The sequence below is a fragment of the Ornithodoros turicata genome, unplaced genomic scaffold (assembly GCF_037126465.1).
Source record: "Ornithodoros turicata isolate Travis unplaced genomic scaffold, ASM3712646v1 Chromosome85, whole genome shotgun sequence".
NCBI lineage: Eukaryota > Metazoa > Arthropoda > Arachnida > Ixodida > Argasidae > Ornithodoros > Ornithodoros turicata.
This window is the reverse complement of record NW_026999393.1, coordinates 406,819-430,476: the sequence shown is the minus strand read 5'-3', so window position 1 is coordinate 430,476 and position 23,658 is coordinate 406,819. Positions and strand designations below refer to the sequence as shown.

The 23,658-nt window shown below is 45.8% G+C and overlaps 1 protein-coding gene across 21 annotated transcripts in view; it reads left to right on the top strand.

The window, feature by feature from the left end:
- LOC135374588 (uncharacterized) overlaps nucleotides 1–23,658 on the top strand; it is a 50,773-nt gene that overhangs the window by 2,091 nt on the left and 25,024 nt on the right. For 7 of the 21 annotated variants that reach the window (XR_010416990.1, XR_010416988.1, XR_010416984.1 and 4 more), the window contains 4 exons: nucleotides 1–144; nucleotides 1,560–1,638; nucleotides 3,344–18,511; nucleotides 21,799–22,009. Coding sequence is in view for 1 of the 21 variants with exons in the window: in XM_064607530.1 (XP_064463600.1) it covers nucleotides 1,560–1,638; nucleotides 3,344–3,406; nucleotides 15,397–15,496 (242 nt within the window). In the remaining 20 variants the exon portion in view is untranslated. The other 14 variants (XR_010416979.1, XR_010416978.1, XR_010416993.1 and 11 more) reach the window with 14 other exon arrangements.

Below are 23,658 nucleotides of genomic sequence, written 5' to 3'. Positions count from 1 at the left end.
ACAAACCTATGGCCCCTGTGAACAAGGTAGATGACCTAAGTGAGTTCTTTGACCACTTTCACGGGGAACGTTCGCTGAAACAGTGAACCTGGCTTGGGTTTTCCCCATGACACAATTTTCTGTGCTACGGTTCTACGACTAAATGTGAGTCGTCGACTCTTCGTTTGTTATCTTGTAAACCAACATCTGACCTCTATGGCCAAGGGAAGTGAGCTTCGTCCACAGGCCTTCGCATATTGTAGAACACTTTCTCATGGTTTCAACGATTATCACCATCCTCAGGTTCCTCCTGTATGTCGCCTTTTTTTTTTTCAGTCTCTCTTGGTATTATTATCCGTTCTCTTTTTCGAAGGGGCGCAAATAAATTGCGTGGAGCGAAGTTGGCCCAAAACACACTATCTCCACGTTGCAGCATATCGCAGTATAGGGTACCTCCTGTTTGTAGTCTTCTTTTTTTGTGTGTGGGTGCCTTTTTATCACTTGCTTCACAACCTCGCGCCCACTCTAGTGATTTTTACGAGGAACATTTTCTCTGGGAACATTTCTTCCCGGGCATTTTTTATGTTTCCTGCGGACAGGAACTTCAACTTCCACTCAAGAAACATGTTCTCCCTCTACCTCACGTGACCGTGTCAGCGGTGCTATTCAGTGTTGTAATCGGAAAAACGTGTGTACCAATCTAATAAGTCCTATTATACTGGCCATCTAGAACATTATTTTCATGGTTGTGCTCCTTTACCAACACAATAAGATCGATCCTAGCTGCTCCATTGCACTAAGATGACTTTGCTCCGCCTGGCATCACCATCAATGTCTGACTAGTGAAATCTGCGTTTTCTGCATGAAAACCCTGTGTGAGCGGCGTTACATTGAAAAAAGGGGATATGTCATGCTCCTGGATTTTGTTCAATTTCTGCCAAGTCACACATTCGAAAACGGTGCTAACAGGATGTGCATGTAGAGTAGACAAATACATACATGTTCCGAACTTTGCATTTGCATTATTTGAGGAAACCCAGCTGCAATTACTTTACAAAATATTCACTTCTAGTTTCCTTTCACACATTCTGTCATCCCTGTCAGCAGGATGGCCTTATGTGCCAGAATGCTACCCATTCAAAATTGTAACTTCAAGGCAAACTTGCAATCCCTTCCTTCTTATGAGCCGAAACATAAAACAATTGATACCATTAAATGAACGACACGATTATCAAGATCCCAGCCATGCAATGTGAAAAGCGATATTCCATATCTAGAGCCATAACTCAGAACCCGTAGCCCTCCTACAAATGGGCTGAAACCAGCATATCAACAAGTGCCTTCTACTGCTGCAGGTTGCACCCTATAGCTATGTGCATGTTATCAGAGATACAAATAATAGGGAACAAAATGGGGGTGGCTGGCTGACTGGAAGTTACTTGGGACCACACATTTATTAGCAGTGAAAGGAAACAGAAATGTACGTTGTGCCTTGAAATTTGAAAAATGTGCAAAATAAACATTGCAGCAGAACTTTGACTGTTACAAAATTGCACACACCTGTTTTTGCTTCATTTCAGACCCTTACTTCATCTCGGGGAGCCCTGTATATGGAAACTTGCGCCAACATACCCTCGTCATCGATAGCACTTTATTTAGGTGAATATGATGCAACACTTTTCTCCGTGCTAAGGGTAGCATGGGCACCGAGTGCTTGGGGGCCTGTGCTCTCCCTTAACTTTCCCAGGGGGTGCGTACCCAATAAGTCCCCTGAAACCCCTCCTGACCTATGTGTATGCCCCCTCCGGCAGATTTTAAGCGCTCCGCCTATGTGAGGTAGTTCTGTGAAGGATATAGTGGCAAGCATCACAGTTACTCCATTTCTGTAGTGTAAGCCTGTACGTGTCTACGGTTGAATTTACGGCCATCAAACTGCATTATTGTATGCTGTAAGTGATACTATGTTGCTCACCTTATGCTGTTGCACTTGGAACCAGTGGAGTGGCCCGTACTTTTTTAAATGTGGGGACTTGGACCCCCATAGAAGCAGCAGAGGTATAGTATATCAAATGAAACTGTGTGTTAAAAAACAAACAATATCTGGTAGACATATATGCTGCAGGTTGATAAAGTGATCACTAAGTATTGTCCAGCCAGTGCTTGAGTGCATAGCGGATCCCCCTGAGCCGACTGTGAAGAAATGGTGCGACATCTACATAGTTGACTCTATTTGACTGTGACCCTGCTGGGAACTGCTGAGTGTTATGCAGGGTGTCGGAGCGAACCGGAACCGAAAACCGAAAACAACCGCTATTTTGGTGCGAAGCGGAACAGAATCGAAACCGTATACGTTTTTTTCGCTCAGGAGGGAAACCGAAAAATATATTTAACAGTTTTCGGCCCAAGAAAAAACTTCGCCTGTTTGGACTTCGGATAGGCGAATGAAACAGACGTCGTGTGCTCTGAAGTCATGTCATGAATACTATATGGGGGTTACGGTTACGGTGGAATGTATGTCTGTATACTATGACCATTAGCCTCCATTTGTAATGGTTTATCGTTCGCGCACGCACACAGACTTAGATGTACATGTGACTCTCTAGCAATGTGCCGTAGCGTTCATTTTAATTTGATCCTCCTAAACTCCCCTCAAATAAATAGCGACCTAAGGGGGCTGCATAACGGCTTCTTTATCGGTAATGTCGCGCAACGCGTCCCTTGTTTGAGAGGAGCGAAGTTGAATAGATTTACGTATACGCGAGGGCAAGCCCGTGCGAAGTGGCAACTCTTTTGTGGACAGGACACGAAGAAAATAAAACGGAGCCGTCGAGCGCGTTTGTGAGTGAAGGTGTTCCTCGATTTGTGTCGTACTCGTGCGGTGGTGCTTGCTGGCTAGGCAGTAGGAACAGACATTCGGATGGGACGCGATCGCTCCAACCCAGCAAGAAAGTACTTTACGTATGACATCACGACAAACAAGTCCGTTTGTAGCATGCGCTTCAAGATAGGAGAAAGCCCATTTGAGCAGACAGTAACCTACAGGAACCAGGAGCTACCAATTTCACAGCTGTCTATTAATATTAAATACCATGAATGCGGAATAAACGGGTTTACATTTTGTAACTTTGATTTTTTGTGGGGATGAATATTCCCAGCAGAAGCGGAACAGGTTAAAAACCGGTATGAACCGTTATGTTTTTGCTCCGGAGCAGAACCGGTACCGGATCGTTTATGATGTAACCGGAACGAAAACCGGAACGAAAAACGTTTCGGTTCGACACCCTGGTGTTATGCATTGTTCTGCTTGATGACTCTAGGGTGTTCACTGTAGGAGGGTTCATTGATAGCTTTAAATTTATTTCAGCGAAGGAACATGCTCTATGGTTGTTCAAGGTACAGTGGCAGGATGAAGACCCACGGGTATCAGGTAGGCTTAACCACAGCAGTTACTGTTGAAAGGTAGGGAAATTTCCATGTCTGCCTCCATGTTTTGTATGTATACAATGTGTAACTCGGTGTCCAAGACAGTTGTAACAAAGCAGCTCGTAACCTGAATGATGTGTGGCATCACAGGGACATATCGTTTGCGTGGGGAACCATTTGGTTGAACTACTGTCAATGCTTGCTGCTACCTATCTGCATAACTAACACACTGCTTACTGAAAGGTGTCACACCATTTTGCAGTGATACAGATATGTGGAAAAAGAAAACGTGGTACGAACACTATGGTATGGTTAGGCAACATCACAGCTTAGTGCATTTACAAAATTGGCAACAGCAACAGTAAATGATGGAAAAGTGATGAGGACATCGGATGTTTCCCCCATGATAGCCACGGGACCCTACCCAACAAGACTGAAGTATGCGTGTATACCTGCCAACTTCTCGATTATGCGGGAAACTCCTGAATTTTCGTTCAGTCTCCCGATTTTATGGACTCACCCTACAATCTCCCAGAAAACTGGGGCCTTGAGCTTTTCTTCGCTCGTTTTCATTTAAAAAATGGGTCAACGCATTCCTGAAGAATTACATAGCCTGTAACATGTGTTTCGCGGCATAGCCACACATGGCTGGAGGTCACGGCAGATAGTGTGTATCATTGTGTCCGTGTTTCTCGAGATGACGTGCTATCTATCATCCTCTCGTCAGTCCAGCCTCGTACAACAATAGTTTGTCTTCTCCGATGGCGTTCTCCAAACAGAAGAAATATCTGCACATGTTCCTCATACGTGCCAAGTGCCTTTTCACGGGTATTCTGTTTGAGCCCAACCAGTGTGGAGCATAAGCAACCATGCTCTTCTGGAAGATGTTCCCAAAATGTCACGAATGGAAGCGCCATTGGTGTGGACGGACGAAGCCCACTGCCATCATCGGTGAAATTGCTGCGGCAGCACAAAATGCAATGTTGGAGAGCCGGAGATGACGCGTCTTTGCAATTTCGGTTGACGGAAGCAACGAGAGGGGGTCGCAGCTCCACCCGATAGTGGCTATGTATGACGTAGATGAATCTCAATACAGTGGCATCCAAAATTAATGCCCCGGACCTCCTTCCATCATGCTGGGGGCAGTCCTCCGATCTTGAAGTTCGTCAGGTTGGCAGGTATGCGTGTGCAAATTTGGGAAATGTCAGCATAGTCGAAGACACAAAGACATCCTACTATCTAAATGGTGTCACTTGTGCCTCCTTTCTGCAAGTGGCACTCTCTTCTGAACAGGACATTCAGTATCGGGGAGTCACAGGTGGTGCCATTATGCTCCATCTATTTAGCTATTTCACGTGTGTGGCGAATATCACAACGTGTAACAACGTAATGGAGAATGTTGTTGACGATGCCAGTCGAACTGTGTTTTTTTGACTGTTCATGTGAGCCACGGGGGCTTGTCAACCAGTTCATGTTATTTATGGGGCGCTGCACCTGCACCCCTCACTGGAACGTCCCCGAATGGGTCAGTGTAACCTGATACCCAAAGCAACGTCTTCCGAGAGGCGCGTCTGGTCACTGTTTCTAGTGCCTCTGTCTCTCCCTTCTTTTTGTAAATAAAATAGTCGTCTCTTTTCAAAGCTACGAAGTGGTCGTGTGTTTTCTGGTCTCTGCGAAGTTCGGGCGCCCCCCGACGTTTGTGTTCGACGGACTTACACGTGCTACAACGCAAGGACTGACACCCATACAGAGGCTGAGTGCCCCAAAACTGACAGCATTGCCCTAGTTTGCTGAGATATACCTCAAAAGGCAACTTCAGTAAACCAACATGTATTGAAAGTGTTACTTCTTCGTGTTCGTTCACTCATGCATTTGTTGCAATCGTAGCCAGCTTTTATAGATGCAGGAAATTTTGAAGTAAAAATGATTAAGTTAATAATGTTCCACATGATCATTCTGCAGGCATAGGACACATGATCTTTCGTGCAACACAAAAACTAAAACACCACGAATCACATGTTATCTTTTTCATCAGTTCGTGGTCAGCCCTGAACTGGATCCTCGAATTAGTTAGTGCCCGCAAATGAAATATAGAGTGTATTGTCCACTTGGCTACTCCAGACTTTATTTTGTAATTACCTATTGTGTGTTCAGGCTTGTCGACGCTGACCATGTACTTTGGTTGTAGTCGAACTTCTACATGACGAAATTGCAAATGTTGGCATTTTAATTCGTTAACTAGGGGACTTTGTTAAACCGACCACGCAAAAAATTATTTTTAAAAAAAGCACGGCTGATCCACCGATACGTGTAGTAGAATGCGTAAGTCGCCATAAAACAGTCCTCCACACTGAAGGACAAACAAATGGCAAATTAAGGAGTCACATTAGCAAATAACACGTGCAGTAAAAGCTCGTTAATTTGAATCCCATGGGGATGCAAAAAACGTTTGAATTAAACGAAGTTCGAACTAATGAAAAGCAAAGAAAAATAGTGGAAAACAGCACTGGTGAGATAAGTAAAGCTTACAACTTTTATTGATGAAAAAAGTCAGTGATTGTTTGCTGCTTCTGCACTCGAAAACTGAACACCATCAGCTTGCACTCCAAAACACGAAGATGGTGAAGAGCGTCCTCTTGGCCTTCTTCATGGCTGAAGAATTGGCGGGCAACATTAAGTGGTTCCAAAACTTGTGATGGGGATGGCCGCGCCGTAGTTTCTTCCACCTCTTCATCGTCTCGTTTTCTTCGTCCGGTTCTTGTCGCGCCGACACTTCCGCTACGATATCTTCATCGCTGCGGACACTGCAGACCGCCGCAGCGCTATCCGCGTCAACGTAATCGGTGAAGCACACGCCTTGCAGTGCCTCATGCATGTCTGCTGGAATATTCTCCTCATCAAACACGTCATCGGTTAATTCCTGCAGACATGTGTCCCGAGCAGTGGAACAGCTTGGGGTGATGAAGACACAGTGGCGGGAACAGTTCGCGATGGTCAATGGCACGACTTGGTCCCACGCACGTGCCAGCATGTGCAACGCCGAAAGCAGAGTCACGGCGTTGCTTGGACCGCACAGGATCAAACGCTCAAGCATATGACGTCTATAAAACGTCTTCATATCCTTGATCACGCCCTGATACATCGGCTGCAACGCTGCTGTCGTATTTGCCGGAAGGAAAGCCAGTTCGATAGCTCTCAGCTCGACGTCCATCTTGTGCGGCGTACAATTGTCGACGCTGAGGAGAACCCTTCTGTTTCTCAATTCAAGCTTCCTGTCCCACGTTTTTAGCCACTGCTTAAACAGATTGGCGGTCATCCGCGCTTTTTTGTTGGCAGCATACTCCGTTGGCAGCGTTCGAATGTTCTTAAAGCACCACGGCTTTGACGACTTGATCACGAAAAGGGGAAGCTTTTCCGTCCCAGTCATGTTTGCAGCCAGCCTTACTGCGCTTTCCACCCGTGCAGCTGTCCCCTTTAAACGCAATCGTCCCGTCTGGCAAAAGTTTGAAAAATAAAGCGGTTTCGTCGGCGTTAAAAATATCATCCGGCGAATATTTCCTCAAGAACTCCTGCAGCTGTTCATTTTTCCACAACGTACACGTTTCCGCACTAACGTCGCCACGTTCGCCGCATACAGCCTGGAAGACAAGGTCATGCCTCTCTCGAAATCTGTGGAACCACCCATCAGACGCTGCGAAGTCCTCGATGTTCAAGGGAAGTGCAAAGTCCGCTGCCTTTGCCATTATGATAGGCCCGCTCAGGGGAATGTCCTGGCTCCTCATCTCCTTAATCTATGTGATCAAAGCATTCTCCATTTCGGGATGTTTTGCAAGTCGAAGTCTTTTCCTTTCGGGGGTGAAACCCTTACCTTCGTAGGTGTCTTCGATGGCTTTGCGGTTACGGATGTACGTCGACAACATGCTTTTTGGTATGCCATACTTCTTCGCTATGTCGCTCTTGCTTATCCTTCCAGCGTCGATTTCACGCAGAAGGACATCAGCAGCTGTAGGCGTTGGCTCTTTGTCCGGTCCATCGCTTTCGACAGTGTCCCCGTTGTCCCCCGGGTCACGCACTGAGTCCACGACGTCGTCGTCGTCGAGCTCCTCTGTAGCTAAGACACAACTGTCACCGTTGATGTAGTCGGATAGTTCCATGCCCGCCGGCACTGCACCCTCCCAGTCCATCAGAGATTCCCATGCCTGAACGAGCCCAGGTTGCACAGTTTCAGTTTCTGCTGCCGTTTCCTGCTCGCAGAGGCCAAGCCCGGCCTTTCGAAAGCAGTTCGCGATGATCACCACTCCCGTTGATTGCCACGCAGCTGACAGCATCTCCACCGCATGGGAGGCTTCCACTTTTGTGGGCAAGTTTAACCTCAGGTTTAGGAAGAACCTGTCGATCAGGCGACGCCGGTACGCAAACTTTGCACTGTTTATTACGCCTTGGTCCAAAGGCTGAATCAACGATGTGCAGTGTGCGGGAAAGAAGTGCACTTGCACATTGCTTAGTTCCAGACCCTGAAATGTGATGCACCGAACAATTGTCCACAAGCAGGCACACATTTCTTCTCTGGTTCTTCGTGTCGTTGTTGAGCTCATTCAGCCATTCTACGAAAATGCTGCTCGTCATCCACGCTTTAGTGTTCTCCACGTACTTTACGGGGATTCTTGCAGCATTTTTGAACGATCGTGGTCTTGAACTTTTCCCGATAACAAGCGGGACGCGCTTGTCGCTGCCATCCATGTTAGTGCAGAGCAAAACCGTGAGATGCAGCTTGCTTTGTTTTCCACCATGGCAGCGGTCACCCTTAAAGGGACGGTCTCGTATCCCCTGCCCCTTTCATAAAGTGTACCATTCGATTGCCCTTTGTTGAAAATGGAATACTGCTAATTTACCCGACACAACACGCCACAGTTATTAAATAACCGAATTAAATTGATGAAGATTGCAGAGCATGCCGCGATCTGTGTTGGCAACAATAAGAGCAGCCACGTCGCCCTGCGGGTAAGTCCGTGATAGGATACAGAAATCGTTTGCTTTTGTGCGCACTAGTGCATCGGCGAGAGCAGATGACTTTCAGAAGTTACTGGGCACCGCGGCAACTCTCGTACATTTTCTTTCAGTTCTCAGGTGAAAAACGCACATTCTAAGAAGTGGCAACCATGGTGGTTTAGAACAACTATGTTACTCCTCAGAGACAAGTTAAAAGTCGCAGGACAACCCCATCCACAATCACAAATCTGAAGTCGCCGGCCATCGGCGCGCGCGGTCGCATTACAGCTCCGACCAAAAATATATTACGCGCGCTTCCATTACACTCCCCGTTGTACATTGATCATGCTTCGAAATGAAATGTCGCTGACGACATATATGGAGAAGGAGTGCGTGTTTATTTAAAAATCGCATTAAATACTCGCGGAAAAAAAACATGTGACCTAGCTTCCACGTATCCGATTATGCGCCACATTATCAGAGACCCCACAGTCAATGCTCGGACTACATTCTCCGCTCGTGGAGGTATATGCCTGAGTGTCCCCATTTTGAGAGCAAAGGGGATGACTCAACCCAAGGTGCTTCTGCAAGTTACAATTACCATGATAACGACGACGTACCCGCAAGCCGACGTCATACGTGACGTATGCATGAGAGAAGCGCGGCTTTCGTCGTCTGCTATTATGGCACGTTTTGACAAATTCCTCGAAAACGACTTGTTATTCCGAATGAAACTTTGACTGCTGTATGTGTACAGTACTCGTGAAGCTAGTTTTGGCTAAGTTTCGGAATCGCCCCGGCTGTACGAGACCGTCCCTTTAAGCGCCAGAGTCATTCTTCCGTAACATTTGAAAAAACAGGCCTGTTTCGTCGGCATTGTAGATGTCGGATGGCTTGTAAGTCGCCATAATTTCTGGCAAGCGATCTTTACGCCATGCCGATGCCTGTTCAGTATCCGCGGCGTGGCACTCTCCACTTGCGGTCTTGCCAACGATCGTATGCCGCATTTTGAATTTCTGCAACCACCCGGTGCTTGCTTTGAAATCATCGCATCCAAGCAAGCATGCGAAGTCTCTTGCGTTTTGTTGAAGGACGGCACCGCTGACTGGAATGTTCTTCGCACGTATCTCCGTGAACCACTTGAAGACAGCCTTGTCAACGTCCCCGTAGGTCGCTGCCTTCAACTTCTTGCACTGGCCGCTGCATGACCTGGAACGCACAGCTTTCAGGACGTCTTCCTTGGACTTGAGTATCGTGGACAGCGTGCTTGGAGGGACGTTGAAACAAATTGCAACATCCTTTTTCTTTTCCCCTTTGGACACCGCATCAATCATCGCGACTTTGTCATCCAGTGTCAAAGCTTTGCGTTTCTTACTTGCACTCATGACAACACGTAACGACGCAACCACCACGACACAGCACAGACGACGAAATGTCGTGAAATGGGTAACCACGTGTCTTTTTCCTTTCGCTATCGCACACCACAATAGAATGCCACGCCTACATCACGTGGAAACACCAATAACCAATGAGAACTCACGTGAGGTCAGCGTCAAAACTCCTCCCTTCTCCTGCGCGACGGGGGAAGCGACCAGTGTGGAAGCTTTCCGTTGCCCGCGGCTTTCGTTAAATGGAGACAACCAAATGAAGGCATTTCGTTAAATAGACTTTAGAAATGCATTGAGGTCTATGGGGACACGTAAATGTCACAAAATATGTACGTTAAATAGAGGATTTCGTTAAATAGACGTTCGTTATTCGGAGGCTTGACTGTACAATGAAATTATATTTCGTAGTATCACTTCAATAGGTTTCTGTATTCATGTATTGTCCACCAAAGCGTCCCGAAGATGTCAAGGTGAGCTCAAGGCCGTCAACTGCTGCTTGTTAACGAAAGGAACATTTCACCCGTGCACGATGCATGGCATCGTGCACTAAAGTGTGCATGGGTAGCGTGGCACGGAAACAGGATGGCGCATGCTCCCTCTTGGAACTCAGTGTTGATACTCTGAAGTGTAGCTTATTTAGTGACTCTTGGTACGCTGGCTCTGGCTCGTATGCTTGTTTACCCATATGGTGTCCGAATAGATGCATTTAAGGCCGACCCGCATTGAGCGTATTACGGTGGCCTCGTGATTCGTCTCATGAAAACCGGCTCTGCCACCGTATTTCAGCGCGTCTGCGGTGTGACTTCTTCAGGCTTCTTCACACAATGCTGTGTGGTGGTGGTTCCAGGTGGCATTTCTTTCATTACCATGACACTTCGCCAGCTGCACTTGTAAAGTATTCCTTGTACATGTTGCGGGCACCTGCTGTGTCAGTGCTGTAGGTGCGTGCTGATGTTCGCTGGACGTCGAACAGTGCTGTCCGATCTTCCTGTTCTATATCTCTCCAGGAACCTCTCCTGCAGTTGCCAAATTCATCAGGGGTGTCCTCTTCTTCAGTTAGCAACCTCTGATTCAAGAGGTAGTTGTGGAGGACACAGGAGGCAAGGACAACATTCTCCACATTTTCTGGAGACAGGTTGATGACTCTCAGAAAAATTCGCCAACGGTTGGCCAGGATGCCGAAGGCATTTTCAGAACATCGCCTATAGCATAATAAATAATAACACGTCAGTGAACATTTTAAATGGAAAATTCTGGGTGTTTTACCTTGCATGGGACAGTCTGTAGGTGAAGATTGTCTTGTCAGGTGGCAGCATCTTGCCAGGATAGGGATGCAAGAAGTCTTGTCGGAGCTGAAAAGCCTCATCTATCAGTACATGAGGCAAAACATCATCAGAGTTTGGCAGCCTTTCAATTCCGGGCATTTGCAATGTGCCAGACAGGAGCCTTCTTCCAATGGCCGACTCCTTAAACACTGCACTGTCTTCAGCTCTTCCTGGTGCTCCCACATAAATCATCCTGAAGCGGCACTTGCTGTCAACAACCGCCATCAACACGATTGAATATGTTACGTGAAGGAATCTCATTTAGTACCGCAGTGCAACCTGCATGTACATTAATAACCTCCACATTGTCTTAACTTGTAGTTGTAAAACATGCTGCCAGATATTTTGGGAGCAACGATTTGGACATGCTTTCCGTCCACTGCACCCAAACAGTTTGGGAAACTCCAGCTCTGTGCATACCCAAGGGCAATCTTCTCCCACTCGGATTTGGTGGGTGGCTGCACCATGAAGAGTTTGGATTAAAACTTAGACCAATAACAAAGTTTGACTGCTATTCGAAGTTGACGTTGCCTTCATCACGAGTGGTTGTAGTGTACTCCACGACACTTTGCATGTTACGTGGATGTGCTCACTTGCTGTCACCAGCCCCACTAGGTAGGCAAGTGCGACTTCCTTAATCTGCATCCCAGATGAAAGGAACCTGGACAGTTGATCCATGTGTTTCTTGCTATACCAGTATTGTGGTTTCATTATCTTTATCTCAATACAACACATGCCAAGTATATGTCAGAATATACTGAAGGAAGTGTTGAGTTTACCGGATCGTCATAGCAAGCCTTTCTTGCGAGGAGATGGGGTCCCTCACAGGATGCTCTTTGGATAGAGCACTTTGAACAAGGCGATGTAGTTCATCAAACGTGCTCGAGGGCATCCTGTAAAACTTCTGGAACATCCTATTGTCCATGAAGAAGACCGAGAGACACGGACACAGAAGACGACACACGTAGGTTCTCAGACACAGCAATAAATTTATTGGTTCATCCCAACTTAAAAGCTAAAAATCTCTGAAGGGGTGCGAGAGGGATAAAAGACTCATTGCTAACTACGTTTCTCCTGGTGGCAATCTCCAAGGATTCCCGAAACAACCTTCGGTGTGCGTAGGGTTCCCACGCAAGCACTGTAGTGGTCCTTGAAGCAAGGCTGGCAACCCTTACAATCCTGTAAATGATCTACCAGTTCTGAAGGCTCGGCCATTCTTTCAACATTTGCTGCATGTTCCCTAATCCGGTCATTCAGGCACCGGCGCGTCTGGCCAACGTACACAAAGCCGCACTCAAGGGGAATAGAATACACAACGTTCTGCTTGCAAGGAACAGAAGGCTTCCTGTGCCTCACGCCACAAGATTCAGATTTAGAGCTTAAGGAGGTCAGACGACTTAATTTAAAGGCATTGGAAAAAACAACTTTGATATTATAGTATTTAGCGACAGCAAGAATGTTGTGAGCAACTGCATGAAAATAGGGAATTACAACTACGTTACGAGAGTTTACATCATTCCATGGTCTACACTGTGAACTTTCAAACAATTTCATGGCCCTCTTCGCAATCAATTGGTTGTCATACCCGGCCTGCGTGAGTCTTTCACATTGCTTCCGCAAACTACTCCAAACAAAATGAAAACAGCTTTTCTTTGTTGCAGCATTCAAGAGGGATGTACAAACACCGAACTTAACAAGTTCAGAATGTGCGCTTGAGTAGAGCAGGACCGGCTTGCAGTTTTCTTTTCCATATGACCAACAAAAACCCGGGTTACAATGAAATGTGAGGTCCAGGAACCTCAGCGTCCCATGAGAGGGTTGCTCTACACAAAACTTTAAGTCTGGTGCTACTGTACTAACAAACTGTAAGGTAGAATCCACACATATAGAACCAGCATCAGAGATAACAATGATATCATGAACAAACCGACGAATCAAAACACACTTTTGGCTCCCATAAGCTCCCATAACTCGTAAGCTTGCTCAGCTCAATGTCCAACGTATTTAGATAAATTTCTGATAAGACAGGAGCAACTGCGGATTCAATGCATACACCATTTTTCTGAACAAACAAACAATTGTCAACAGAGATAACAGTAGATTTCTAGGGCCTGACTTTTTCGGGTTTTCTTTTTGGCCAAATTCGGGGGGTAAATATCGGGTGATATTTTTCATTTGAAAATTCGGGTGTATTCGGGTTAAATCCCATTACGGCATATTCTGTCGTCAGGAATTCGGGTGTATTCGGGTGATTTTTTTTTTGTTTAATAAAAATTTGTCTTAACATGGAACTAATGTTTAGCAATGTTATCAAACTTTATTTTAATGCACGCTTATGAGTGTGCCACGCAACCCGGATGTTTTCGGGGAGATTCGGGTTAAACCCGAATTTTACAGATTTCGTTCGGGGGGTAAATATCGGGCGGATACGGGTTTAACCCTAAAAAGTCAGGCCCTATAGATTTCAAATAACACTCTAGAATACTGAGAAAATCATCACAGGAAAGACCAACTTCAGACTGAAAAACAACCAACTCATCTTAAATCAAATGTTTGACTGTCCTGAGTAGAACCTTTACGTTCAGCGAGTAATACAAATCTTTTATATCAAGGGAAAACATAGTTACCAGAGCACCGTGGAAGGGCTCTAAGCTCTCGATCAGTTCCTCAGAATTCCGTAGCGAGAGAGAACCAGGAAGCTGTACAACTTTTAGTCCGCGTTGGAGAAATTTTGCAACGAGTTTCTGCCAGGTACCAATTTCACTCACAATGACACGAAGAGGCATCTGCGGTTTGTGGTCTTTTAAAAGGAACTTGACCGATAGCTCAGAGCACTTGCAGTTTACAACAAGTTTGCACATTTGGTGGTTCGCCTTGGTGAAAATGCTTACAATAGAAGACTTGTACTTTTGTAACGAGCCACGAGACGGAGTGAAAAGGTCACCAATAGCAGAATTGACCTTGTTCAAGTATATTGCACTTGGCAAAACAGCAAATTTACCAGACTTATCACATTGAAGCAACATGGCGTCAATGGAAAAAAGTTCATCCTTAACATTCCTGATCTGCTTCAAATGAGGTGATGGGCCGTTAGTATAAGCGGAAGCGGGAATGCGGGAGAGACAGCGTTCAGTAAACACCAATTTGTCAGTGCTATCAGTAATTTTGGCGGAAACATGACTTATGAGCGCTGCAACATCAAACTTCGTAGGTTTCACAGGCAGGGAGCATTTCGGGGGCTGGGACAGAACCTCAAGTGAATTCTGAGAAATGCTCCCATCATAAGGGTTGACCAGTTCAGAAGAAGCACTGCCAGCTTTGCACGTGGGAGGAGCCGCAACCACAAAAGTTTTTTTCTTCGAGCACCACTGCTTAGCAAACTCTGTGCTTTGAAGCTGCGACCACTTTAAGAAGTATGTCTCTGAGGCATACCTGTTGCCGTAGAGTAATGTCCAAATCTTGGATGACAGGGTCCTGAGGATACGAACCTGTCCAACCAGAGTAGACTTGTAGCAGCACAGGAGCTTTAACTTGAGATGCCACGGAAGTAACAGCTGCGAGCCCAGGAGAATACCGGGGGGTACAAATTTGTGCCGAAGAACCAGCTTGATGAGTGCAATGTCGGATTCGACAGAAGCGATAGCCAGGCCAAGATGACACAGGGTATATAAAGCAGCATGTTCAATAACCGATTTATTGTCACCACATTTCCGCATGGTATCCATCTGCAAATCATAAGAAAGCCTACTATGTGAGTAAGCAGTAATAATAAGCAAAGCCAGTACATAAAATTTGAGTAAGCTAGTAATCATGTGAAAAACAAAAAGAAATGATGGGCATAGTTGCTAACATTGGCTATTAAGATTTTACCGAAGATAATTTTCAGAGATGTAGTGTATTAGATATACATAAACTGTATGATATAAAAATAGGCTGTCTATTTGAGAAATTAGGTAAGGTTCCTCATCATATTCACTCAGAGCACAGAGACTTTTCACGTAGCACACAGAAACACGCTCCATGCGGGTCGGCCTTTATGCTTCGTTTTCAGCAAAATTATTATTCCGTATGTGTGGCGTCAAGACAGGAGGCATAGATTCCCGAAGCTGATCAAACATTTATGGTGATTTCTGTGCATGATTTCTTGTAAATGTCGCCGAAAGTTAGTGACTTGCCAGGAATTGTGCGAACGAATTTGTGTGAGTCAGGACGGCGGGTTCCCCGTGCAGAATAACTGTATGTGCCTGCAGTCAGCGGCAGTCCACTTGGACGACCTCTCTTCTTTTCTACAGGCTTGTTCGAGAGTATCAGGCCAAGAGCAGCATCAACCTGGAAGTTCATCATGTCTCTTACTTCCTTCTTGGGGAGACCCTCGGCACTGGCATCCCTCAGGTATTCCAACCATGAATTTGCCATTGCTAAGGATGCAAAATGGGATATCATCCTCACCGGCCACTTCTTCGTCTTTGTGCGCAAGGGATACAGTGACATGACAAAGTCTAGTTTGTCGACACCCCCCATCTACTTGTTGTAGTCCTGAATGGCCTGTATGCTGACATGCTCCTTTTTTGCTTCGCTCCTCCTCCGCACTTCACAGACAGGATGGACTCCTACAAGGCTGGATGCTATGTTGACGATGCCATTATCCCTCCAGCGCACAATCACAATGTCGCCCTCTTTCGACACCCTGCTGTCTAGGGTCCCACATCGCTCTTTCTTCATTTCTTTTTCAGGCTTCAGTTTGCATCCTTGCAGCCGATTACTTCGTATGGTTCCCATTGCTAGGATGCCCACATGCTTGAGCTCTCTCAAGAGAGGTACTGATGGTGAAGTAGTTGTCAAAAAACACTTTGGAGTCAGTGTTTTGGAAGGGGCTGTACTAAACGCATGACAGCAGAGCCACCAAGGCCAAGATGAGCATAGCTTGGGTCCACACCAGTCCCTTTGCCCTGATACATTTCAAAGCCATGGGCTATTTCGTCCGAGCTGCCCCTCACAAAAACTTTGGCCCCGACGGGATTGGGCTTTGACTTGATCGCCTGCTTTGCCACTATACGTCCTGTAAACACCAGCATTTCTTCATCCACGCTGCTTTCATGAAACACACCCATGCCTAGGCATCGTTGACGTACAGCCGCAAGCAGGAGGCGAACCTTCCAAAATTGTCCTTGCTTGAAGGGTCCCATAATGCATTTGAGCCCGTTATGTGCAATGTGTTCCGTATCTTGAAAAACCTGTTGATCGACATTGCATCCACAATTGCTGCAATTCTTGTTGCCACTTTCCAATACATTCGTACCCAGGGAAATTTCAGGACACCCATGTACCATCAATCATGTACATCATGTACTGCAATATTCCAAAAAACACCTTGATTTCTTCAGGTGTGCATGAGAGCTCCTCACCATTTTTCTGGAGACTGTACATGTTTATGTACGTTGCGAACTCACTGAAAGTTTGGTCGGTGAAATACTGTGTGAAGTAGCTCAATGGCTCCTCTGGCACAGAGGTAGTTGGAGGGGGTAGTGGCAGTAAGTGCCCACAGGTTGGAACTCCTTCCGTGTCCACGTCACAGACGCTTTGGTTTTTTCCGGCTGTGAACAAGGTGGTTCCACGTCCTCAACTTCTTGGTCATCAGTTGGTGCGCTTGGCTACTGGTCATCAGTGTTACCCTGTAAATGTTCCTTTAGTTAGCAACGGATTCAGCAGCAAAACGTAATGCACCTACAGCAACTGTGATGTCTGTTTCATCCTGCTCGTCATCGGAAAGGTTGTCGTCTGTCACGGCACCTGCAGCAATGCTTTCGGGAATACTTTCTGCTGTATCATGCAGAACGTCTCTTGGACATGATCCACAATGTGCTTGTATGCCTAAAAATAAAAATAATAGTCACTGTAAAAGCAAGTCAAAGCAGTTGGATGAAACTGGCACTTTGATATGCGAGCGCAGGACAGATGGAGCCGATCACAATGTGTACGAATGGACACGCGACAGATATGCGTGGAAGTAACAGTAAAACAACTATGACACTTTAATAATTCTGCACTAGAAATGTGAACGGAGGCTTTATGTATCTAAAACTGTGCAGAGAATTCTCAAGCGACACGTGAAAATTCATTGAAGAACAACAGAAAAGGCACACTTATGCGGCGTGCCATAGAAGGTGGAGGCATCCATCTTACATTCGAAGTTCCGATGGCAGTTTGCAAAGAAGATATCAGATGGCGCACACAACGTTCTCTTCGGTGTCTACGCTTGTAGATAGCATGACTCAAACGTGCCAAACAGTTTTTCCGGGCTAGAAAACTATACCGAAGCTTCCCGTGCACAAACGTGCACGCCATGCCTCAAGGGGTTGTTGTTGTTATTATTATTTATTCCATCCTTATTCCACCCTTGTAGGCCATTACCTGAGGGTGTGAGTACACACTGCATTGCAAACATCAACATTAACCAGGAGAAGAACAAACAAACAATACAGTAACAGCAATGATGTGGCACAAGATGTGTCTAGTAGTGGAAACAGCCAAGGTGCTAAAGTAAAGGAAAATGGTTTATAGATGTATACAGGGAGGACAATGGTGAAGTGAATATAACTATTAATGCATTCACAAGCCGGCTGTGGTCCATAGGTTCTGCAATAGGATGTTGGAGGTTATTCCAATCTGATGTCCTTTTGCCTCAAATGATGTGGAACGTGAGCGAGCTAGGGGTGCCTTATGCTGGTGGTCATCGCGTCGGGAGCGATAGGATGATCTGTGAACGTAACTGCTGTGGAGCACGGGGGAGTGGTAGAACTTGTGGAATAATAACCGTTGAACCACGCAGCGTGTGATCAGGTCGGTGGGCTCGGCCTGGTTCTTGAGTGAAGTCACACTTGTGTGAGGTGAACAGTCTTTAAAAATAAATTGAGCAGCGTGATTCTGCAGAGCTTCAACATTGTTCGAGAGATAAGCATGGCAGGGGCTCCATATGGTGCTAGCGTATTCGAGCTTGAGGCGGATGAGGGTGAGATAAGCCAGCCGCTTTAAGTGTGAATGTGTGTGAGCAATGTGGGGGGGGGGGGGGGTTGTCGTAAATACCAGAGATTATGATTTGCGTTAGAGAGTATGTGCAAAATGTGTGTGTTCCATGTTAGGTAAAATAAACTGCTTAGCAGGAACATCTCTGGATGAGGATCTCTCGTGCCTGTCTGCCAGTCATGGAGTCCTGTACGACATCCACAGGAGGCAGGTGCGCAGGCTGCTTAGTCTTCTGAGTCCAGCAGCTGCGCCTCTGGAGGAGTGCTGTCGAGCTGGGAGTTGCTGCTGGGTCTGGCTCCTTCCTCAGGCATCCCAGATTATGTAAAGTTGTAATGACGCATGTGGCACAGCGAGGCTTGTGCTGCAGCCGCATGTCAAGGCGGGGTAAGCGCTGCTTCCAAACACCAAACATCCTTTCAACACTGTTGCGAGTCCATAGATGAGCTTTGTTATACCTGGAGAAGTGAGGAGTTATTTTTGGGCATTTCTATAATGACATGTGCAGTGATCCATGACTTGAAAACCCGAGACGAGGTGGGGACAAAAACAGACAAACACAAACACGGTCTCAAACCAGACCATCGGAATTTCTTAGGACGAGAGAACTAGGTTCAAATACAGTGGACAAGGATTGTTGAATATAAGTAGATACAATTTTCTGCCAGGTACGACCTTCATCGACAACGATTCTTAGAGGCATCTCAGGCTTGTGATCCTTGATAAGAAATTTGACAGAAAGAGTATCAAACGGCGCAGCTTGTATCGATTTGCATAGTGACTGAAGGTCGCTATCATTGAGAACCGAGCATATTCGCTTCTTCAAAACCCCAACGTTTCCGGAAAATGGGGTCAACAGTTTACCAATAGACCGTTTACAGCAGCCAGTTGCTTCGGGCGCTAGTAGATGGCGCCACAGTAGCCACGCCATTGCTTGCCTTCTGCGAGTGCCTGTGTGCCTTTGCCTGTGTGAGTGCTTCCGACCTTTTTTGCCGCTGTGCTACAGTTCTGTGCAAAATCTGGAAAAGCAGAGTGAAGACTTGTTCCGTGATTGAGTGTAGAAACTGACAGAGATCTGATCATGTGGGACGAAGCTGTTTGCTAAATTCACGAGCCGTCGCTATACAAAGACTGCCCGCGTTTGAGGCCTTTTGCAATGCACGGATTTCCACAAAGAGAGAAAAACAAGCTGATTCAACAACGGTATTTATTTTATTTACTTATTCATATACCGCAAGTCCCAGGGGTCATTAAAGAGGGAAGTGAGCAGGACACGATTCAAGGTCAAAGCACAATAACAATTGCCGCAACATAATGACAATAAACGAGCAACTTCGCCAAGCATATTAGTGAGATAAACGCGACAATATACAATGACATTATATGTGAAGGAGGTCGCACAAGCTGTTTTTGAATTATGTTCTTATATTTCGAATTAATGGTAGGCATCGAATCATCAGAGGAATGATTTCAAACCGGGAAAGTAAGTGAGGGAAAGTAATGCAGCCCTCAAAGTGGCGCAGCATTTCTGTCTGAGCCCCAAGCTCTGCTGTAGGCGTTGCCTGCTGCTTGTGAGAATAAACTTCCCCCATAGTAGCTGGGGTCACGTTCCTTGCAGTTGAACGGTTCCATGTACATGTCTTGTCAGTGCACGAAGCACTCGTGAGCCCCTTGTTTGTCGACTCTACAACCTTGATGAGCAGAGCTTTACATGTGCATGTTGCCGCCAAGGTGGGCTCTGTACTACACGATCGGCTCACTTCTTGTGTAGACCTGATGTCGGCCTTTAAAATTCATACACCATCGTTGCACTGCCACATTACTTCACCGACATGGCCATCTGTCAAACAGCTTCGTTCCCTTTGCAAATTATCTGTAGTTCAGCGCAGTTTCCGTCTCCCTCTAGCCCCTTGGTCATGTGGTTGTATACATCTGAAATCAACAATTAAAGTATGCTACTTCATAACGACAACATAACTTACATGCATATCTTTCTCAGGTAGTTGTACGGCAACTCTTGAATTAAAAAGCAAGAAATCACGATCTTACGATATTACATCATGAGCCTACCAACAACGTAACGTATGCGCAACAAAAGAAGAGGAAAAAAAAACACGCCGAAATATGTAGAAATAGTAGGCCGATCATGTGGGACGCATGAGGACAGAAATATCCCTCTAAATCAAGCAAATGCACTCACCTGACCGTTGAAGCTTCGGCCAAAGCTTCGTGTCATGCTTCCATCCGGAATTCATTGCAAAAGGTTTAAAATCGGGGAAAGCGTCTCTGGATGGCACAGCCGTACTACGTGCGCCGTGCCAACAAGCAGCCGAAAGAGAAGGCAAGCAGTGGCGCGCAAAGTAACGTGCGCTAAGATGGCGGCGCCCAGATAACTCTGCTGCAAACGATCTATAGCTTCCTGTTTCTTAGTTTCGAAAGAATTTACACGGAGGACCGCAAACCTGGCACGTTTGTCCGTTTGTAACAGACATAAGCTCTTAGAGCGAAGCTCATCATTTATGGAGGAAAATGGTAGAAGGCTTGTTTGTGTTTGTCTGTTTTTGTCCCTACCTCGTCTCAGGTTTTCAAGTCATGGACCGTCACCACCAGCGCGCTTGCTACCTAACTTTCCTTTCGTTATGTGCAGTGAGTTGAGTTGAGTAATGACACAAGTTCCTCTGTGCTGATATGAAATGCTTGTATTTGAATGCTCGAAATTTCTCCACATATGAACCTCAAACATAAACTTGCTTCTGTGTCTATGAAACATTTTTTTTTCATGCGGCACGCAGTCAATACAACAATAAAGGGAAAGCTCACCTGTACATTGATTTAGAAAACACCTTTACGGTTCGATGCACTTCAGCGTCGTCACTACCGCTGCTTTTAATTCTCACATGTGTATGGTCAATGCATCCGGTCACACCAGGAAACGTTAGTGTCATAAAAATCCTTAATAAGATCACTGTATTCAGAGGCCAACGGCAAATGAACCAGGTCTTAGAAGAGGTGCCTCGCGATCACCTGTGTGACAGCATCAACAGTGCCGAACACTGTGGGTTGTGACACTTTGGTGAGATCTCTAGCAGCAACAACCTGGAATGTCCTGGATCCATAAAACCGCAACGTGATAAGCAGATGGAGTGGCCATCCTCCGTTGTCACTGCTTGCATGAAAAGGGTAGAACAACTCTGCAGAGTTGCAAAAGAAGGCATCCGCTCGCTGTCGGCGCGCAATACAAATAAATTGCTAGTAGTAAAATTACAGCATGCGGTATATCCGCATCCGATCCGCTGCCCCGCATCCGACTGCGAGCAATCCGATCCGCACACCGCAGAAAGTGATAAATTTTCATCCGAATCCGCAAGTATCTTGCAGATATTCGCTTCTATCCGCGGATGGTGCAGGGCTCTAGCGTCCACATCAGGTAGTCACACAGATTTTCAGCTGTTGCTGCAATTCATGTTGTGCAGCTGTAACAGTCCTGTGATTTTTGTACGTGCAGCTTCTTTTCTTTATGTGTCTCTCAGATGAGTGTTGATGTGTTGATACAGTTTTTGCTTTCATGTTGCCAGACAAGCATCCCGTGAAAAAGTGTGCATAGCCACTAAACAAACTAGTCAGAACTAGCATGCTACATAATGCTTTCTGACATGTTTTGTTCTATTTTCTAGCCACAGTGAGTCACTGGAGGCAGTGCTGCAGCACCAACGATCACTCATTGGCAGAAAGGAATGAGATGGCCATCAACACCCTGCTGCCAGTTCAACACTCCTCAGTCAAAACACAAGACTCCTGCTTGGCAGCGAAGTCAATCCAGTTTTAGACTGAGTTTTGTACCATAGACTTCGTGCGTGGTTTACTGTGAATAAATGTTCATGCTGAGATCCATGTTGCAATCAATTATATCACATTTCTGCATGAATGCATGCCACGACGGTAGCAGGACTAGTCACGGTCTAAAGTACGTCTAAGGGTGGCTAAAGTAAGGTACAGGAAATGTATAACCCTAGACCTGTCGCCTGAATGGAGGGATAAAATTGGTCTAGCAGTAGACTTCATGTATAATACATGGTTAAGTGTCTGACCCTGTTCCAGACATCCAGGTCAAAAGAATGTCTAAATCTCGGCTAGGTACATAGACATCGGATGTCCAGGGCTAGATGGCTAGGTGCTAGGCTAACGTTAGACGTGTTATTTGACGTCTAGTGGACGGATACTTGACATTTGGTCTAGTGCCTAGACATTCTATAGACATTTCTTATCTCTTTTTTTTAGACATCATTTAGACGTCTACTAGCCCACCATGTGCTCCCTGGGTTACGTCAGCTGAAAAGTGACAATCCTGCATGGAAACATTTATCTTAAAGCTCTTTCCAAAAACCACATACAAAAACGAAACTTATATTTCCGATCTAGAGAGCAAAACACGAGGGCGAAATGTGTCGAATAGTGCGTTTGTTGTGGCGCCACCACAGCCATGTACGGAATGAAGAAAGTAAAATATGACAGCATCAGCTACGTTATTTATTACGTCAGCTGAAAAGTGACAATCCTGCATGGATCCATTTCTCTTAAAGCTCTTTCCAAAAGCCACGTGCAAAAACGAAACTGTTGTATTTCCGATCTAGCGAGCAGAACACGAGGGTGAAATATGTGTCGAATAGTGCGTTTGTTGTGGCGCCACCACAGTCATGTACGGAATGAAGAAAGTAAAATATGACAGCATCAGCTACGTTATTTATTACGTGAGCTGAAAAGTGACAATCCTGCATGGAACCATTTGTCTTAAAGCTCTTTCGAAAAACCACGTGCAAAAACAAAACTGTTATATTTCCGATCTAGAGAGCAAAACACGAGGGCGAAATGTGTCGAATAGTGCGTTTGTTGTGGCGCCACCACAGCCATGTACGGGACGAACAAAGTTAAATATGACAGCATCAGCTACGTTATTTATTACGTCAGCTGAAAAGTGACAATCCTGCATGGATCCATTTATCTTAAAGATCTTTCCAAAAACCACGTGCAAAAACGAAACTGTTATATTTCCGATCTAGAGAGCAAAACAAGAGGGCGAAATGTGTCGAATAGTGCGTTTGTTGTGGCGCCACCACAGTCATGTACGTACGGAATGAAGAAAGTAAAATGTGACAGCATCAACTACGTTACTTATTACATCAGCTGAAAAGTGACAATCCTGCATGGAACCATTTGTCCTAAAGCGCTTTCCAAAAACCGCGTGCTAAAACGAAACTGTCATATTTCCGATATAGAGGGAAAAACACGAGGTCGAAATGCGTCGAATAGTGCGTTTATTGTGGCGCCACCGCGGTCATTACGGAATGAAGGAAGCGAAATATGACACCATCAGCTACCTTATTTTTTACGTCAGCTGAAAAGTGACAATCCTGCATGGAAACATTTGTCCTAAAACTCTTTCCAAAAACCACGTGCACAAACGAAACTGTTACATTTCAGGTCTAGAGGGAAAAACACGAGGTCGAAATGTGTCGAATAGTGCGTTTATTGTGGCG